General features: G+C 41.0%; 1 protein-coding gene across 1 annotated transcript in view; it reads left to right on the forward strand.

Annotated features, from left to right (window-relative positions):
- The window catches only part of tiparp (TCDD-inducible poly(ADP-ribose) polymerase), a 15,761-nt gene extending 10,854 nt beyond the window's left edge, over window positions 1–4,907 (forward strand). The window contains 2 exon segments of the mRNA XM_061720516.1: window positions 1,382–1,696; window positions 3,427–4,907. Coding sequence (XP_061576500.1) covers window positions 1,382–1,696; window positions 3,427–3,616 — 505 coding nt within the window. The 3' untranslated portion in view covers window positions 3,617–4,907.
- Window positions 4,908–5,210: the final 303 nt, after the last annotated feature.

Here is a 5,210-nt window from a genome sequence, read left to right on the forward strand (position 1 = left end):
AGAAAGAAAGAAAGAAAGAAAGAAAGAAAGAAAGAAAGAAAGAAAGAAAGAAAGAAAGAAAGAAAGAAAGAAAGAAAGAAAGAAATGAGTATGAAAGAAAGAAAGAAAGAAAGAAAGAAATGAGCCTGAAAGAAAGAAAAAGAAAGAAAGAAAGAAAGAAAAAGAAAGAAAGAAAGAAAGAAAGAAAGAAAGAAAGAAAGAAAGAAATATTCTCGTTGATGACACTTTTTGTATTGGTATTTTTTTTATCGTTATCGGGATAAATGCCAGAAATTATCGTGATACATTTTTTAGTCCATATTTCTTTTTCCTGCATGTAGCGTGTTCCTTTGTAAAGCTGAAATTAGCACTAGTTTGTGTATTATAACTGAGAGCGATATATCTCTTTGGAAATTGGTTTCCACAGTCAGGAGATTCTGAGATACATTATGGCTTTTAGGATATAAGAAAAGATCTATATTCGCATCGTATTACTTGCAAAGCACCTGATGCCTGGTGAAGGTTAGTCTGAGGAATGTTTTGGGACCGGTTCATATGACCTTGCAGACAGAAAAAGAATGAAAAGATCCCAACAAAAGCATGAATTAGAGTGAATAAGGAACAATAAAAGGGAGAGAAAATAAAAAAAAGAAAGTAGGCCAAATGGTACCAGCTGTGTAGGGCTTCGTGAGAACAAGTAGATGGTTGTGTGTGAACGCAGCAGATTGAAAGCTGTTTGGTGATGATGGTGTTCCTGTTGTGAGTACAGCAGGCTAACCGCTGTGGTCTGAACACGGCAAGTCCTGTCAGCTGCAGCAGTTCACCCCTCCCACAGCGACCGGTACCACACGGTTTCACTATGATTGTTTGTGTGTTTGTGCGTGCGGGTCTCCATCTCCTGAAAGTGACGCCCCCTTTCTCACAGTCGGGTTATGACGGCGAAACTGTGCCGCGCCAGAGCATCGGCACAGAAGAGTATCGGTACATGTGAAGGGAAGGCGAGCAGCTTCGGACTAAATTTGGTTAGCAGGAAATGTGGTGCATGTTTGTGAGTAGGTGTGATGTCGGGTCGTACGCTGTGGGATCATGGGAGTTCATGTGTGGGTCACAGCCTGTGACTCACAACGATTTTTCCTTTGCATGTTTAATTGATCTGCTCACATCAAACAAGCAGCGTGTACGTACCGCATGTGTTGCTCAAGAAACAGATAAGCCCCCAATGTTTTTATGCACTTTTAGAGCAAACAAGGATGCGATCAATAAAAATACTAGCATTGCAGCAAGCTTTACACACTCATGACTTATTTGTTTTTGTGCGTCAGCCTGCCCTCCAAAGATTACAGTTTGTTTTCATTTTCCTTATGTTATCTTAAGGTTTTTTACCCTACACTTCTTCTACATAATGGTACCTGATGGCCTTTTTTCTGTTCTCACCATCTGTCTCCGTCCGCCCCAACAGGAAGAAGGAGTACATGTCGCGCCGCATGTCGGAGATGGACCGGCTGCTGAGCGAGCGCCATCTCTTCCACGGCACCTCGGCCGACGTGGTGGAAGGCATCTGCAAGCACAATTTCGACCCGCGGGTCTGCGGCAAACACGCCACCATGTTCGGCCAGGGTTCCTACTTCGCGCGCAAGGCCGTCTACTCCCACAACTTCTCCAAGCGCTCCCCCAAAGGAGTCCACTGCATGTTCCTGGCCAAAGTCCTCACTGGCAGGTGTGTGTGCGGCTTCTGCAGTAGAAAAGTTGATGATGACAAAATGCAATCGGCCTCACTCGATCCAGGGATGATTACATAACTTTATTTTACACCGTTAATATGCGTGTGTCTTGTTTTAATTATGGCTGTAATCGACTGAAGATGAATTAATTTCCAGAAGCACCAATTCATTATTACTAGCAGCGTTTAATTGTTTCATTCTTCTTTGAGCCATTTGTGTGCTGTACTTAATGTACCGCGCATTCCTTCGCAAGGAGCTGGAGAGAACATAGTTTATTAGATGTTAAATCATGGCCTGCTACATCCCAGCTTTATTGAGGTTTGCACAGTTTAGCATTCTTAATATACAGTTTTGGTGTGTTTGACAAGTATGTTCCCTTTAGTGCACGGCTCTTTCTAAACAACGTCTCTCTGTGACCCCATCCCTCCTGCCTGCTTAGATTAAATTTAGATTTAAACACATCAGCGTTCATTTGGATCATGAAAATCCTGAGGTTCTTTTCCATAAACCATCTTGCAGCCACGCAGTGCGTCATGCTACCTCCCATTCCTTCAAATGCAAGTCAAATCTACTGCAGCACATGTAAAACAGCTGATTTGGCTGGAGCCATCACACATCACCGTCTTTGTTATTCTGCAGCAGACGGTCTCTGGTGCAGCCAGGGGATAGTACAGCGGTTTGAAACTCCAGTCCCCTCCCCAAACATCCCTCCAGACACAATTCAACCTTAAATCTGGGTTCAGTCTGTCCTGAAGAGAGAGCCATAGACATTGCTTTATGAATGAGCAGGGATACAGACTCTCCACCCCAGTGCCTTTGTGTCTCTTATGTTCTTATCTTGCGCTTTATTCACGATCCATGACAAAATGGTCCAGCAATCGATGGAGAATAGATCTTAATGGTTTGAAATGAATATTTAAGTGAGTATGGTCTGCTTACAACGGATCGGTTCATTTCATACTTATACTGGCTGCACATCAAGTCCATGCTCTAACATCATATGCTATATAATTCATGTTTCCATATGACACCCAGAGGAGTAGAAGTCATGTCATCTTTAAATTTAAATGTCTTCTTTTAGGTCATATATAATTTTCACTTAGTACAAGAAATGTTGAAAATGTGCCTTATTTTGCATCTATCTTGTAATATAAACATTGTGGAAATGCATTCAACATTACTTTTTTTTTTTTTTTATATATATGTTTTTATTGGCAGATTGTTTCCACAATACAGAGCAAAACAGATGAACATACCTTTTTTTTTTCTCCCTCTCCCCATCCCACCCCCCATGGTTATCATCATTAAGTTTCCTTTGGGAATAGCAAAAAATGAATAAAAAAAATAAAACAAACATACAATAATAACAATAACATAAAAAAAAAAATAGTAAATAAATAAAAATAAAAAGATACTAATATAGTGACATAAAAGTAGTAGTAGTGCAATGACTGTAAACTTAAATAAGAAAATAAAATGAAAACGAAATGGGTAATCTAGAGATTAATAATTATTTCTTAGATCAATAATTAGCAATTTCAGTAGTAGTCACAATATATGCTATACTAGTAAACACTTGAGTCGGAATGTTGTCATATATCACCTCCAGAGTTATATACCAATGTAATTGGGCTGTTACTATTCATTCAACATTACTTAAAGGATGCACAATATGTTGTCGTAGCAGCATGACCAATATTTTCTTTGTTTCTTTGTGTTTTTGCAGGTTTACTGTAGGAAATCCCTCCATGCGACGGCCTCCACCCATTAACCCCCGCGACCCCTCCAGTGACCTCTATGACTCTTGCGTGGACAACTGGGTGGACCCCCAGATCTACGTCATCTTCAATGACGACCAGAGCTACCCTTACTTTATCATCCACTACGAGGAAGTACCCAGCACGGTCGCCGTATGAGCCCTGCGTCGGAACTCTGCGTCTTCGTTTGCCTCAGCTGCAGTCTGTCCGTGGTCTGTCCGGGGTCTGTCCGGGGTCTGTCCGGGCGGTGGATGGGTGGAGTTTACCACTTCAAGTGAAAAAGGAACAGTTACGACCGATGAACCCGACACTGATTCATCGAAAAAACCGTCAGCGCAACCAGCTCGTCGGAATGGCTTGGTTAAACTTCATCCATCTGGCGCTTTACACGGATGAAACCAGAGTAAGAAAAGCTTGCAAATACTTTGTGGTCCAGGTCTGTTCATCAACTGGATCCACTCAGAGTGGACTACATTACGGAAGAGCAAAGAAGATTCAACTGGACTAAACTGGATTAAGAATGGACAACGCCCGTTTCATCCAGTGTTCAGAGGACGAACGACTCGAGTGGACTTTCGTACCACACTATTGCATCGTTTAAACAGGAGCCCAGAGATAGACATCATGGGGCAAAAGAGGACTTTAACTATTTTTATTGATTCGGAGCAGATGCAGGAAAAAAAAAACAAAACAAACAAACCTTAACCCTTATCATTTTGGCTTAATAGTAAGGTTGTTCTTGAACGTGTTTCTGCATCATGACAAACACTGTAGTAGACAGCTAGCGTGGTTCCAGTACCGTGAATGATCAACTGTCTATAATGTTATCGTAAGGAATCAAACAACCAATCAGAGGCCTCCAAAGAGAAACTATGGGAACTTCAACCTCCCTGTTATTCTTTCACAAATTATAGTAAGTGCTTACCCAGCTTCTAGCCCATACTGTTTGTTTTTCTTTTTTTTTTTTCTTTTTTTTTAATAGTTTTTAATCTCTGTGCTGCGTGTTTTAATCTTTTAATTTAGTGGACATAAATCTTGTGGCCTGTTCAGCCAGACAGTGGAAATGTGTGTCAGAGGGACATCCGTATACTGTAAACCTCCTGGCAGAGGATTCATGTGAAGCTGCTCCTAGGTGCTGTTTTTGCTTTAGCGCCCACTACTTTGGTTCCTCTGAGGTGGGGAGGGTTTGGTTGGAGAGCGTGTAGATTGATGTTGAGACTTGAGGCTGCAGCAGCGGCAGCAGAGCTGTAGCATTTTGTCTACAAATCAATTGAAGCTTATCTCTCTCAGACAGCTCTCTCGCTCACACAGTAGACTTGTTTTTTGTTTTTCGGTTCATTTGCTTATTTTATGACAAAACTGTACAGGTGTTCTTTGTTTATATTTGAACTGTGTGCCTTTTGTTCATAAAAATGTTTATTTATGTTAGTTTAATGTAACATTGATTAAATAAAGAATCTAAAAGACTGAATGACCAATCTGTGCTTTATGTGCTTTTGATTATGAGAAGTGTGATGCGTTAGCATGGCGTTTTGTTGTGGTGGTAAAAGATTAAAAAGCATCGTCCCTACATACAATGAGTTCTCATTTTCACACAAGAACTTGTAATGTGGTCACATGTAAATATCCTGGAAGCTCCGACGCGAGTGTGCAGACTTTATATTCAAATAGTGTTTTGTTAACTTCCTTCAGAGTTAATCCCCACACATGAGGACGGTCAGCTCCTTTAAAGGCTGCTGGTGTCTAATCTGTG

This window comes from Cololabis saira, chromosome 4 (assembly GCF_033807715.1).
Source record: "Cololabis saira isolate AMF1-May2022 chromosome 4, fColSai1.1, whole genome shotgun sequence".
Taxonomy (NCBI): Eukaryota; Metazoa; Chordata; class Actinopteri; order Beloniformes; family Belonidae; genus Cololabis; species Cololabis saira.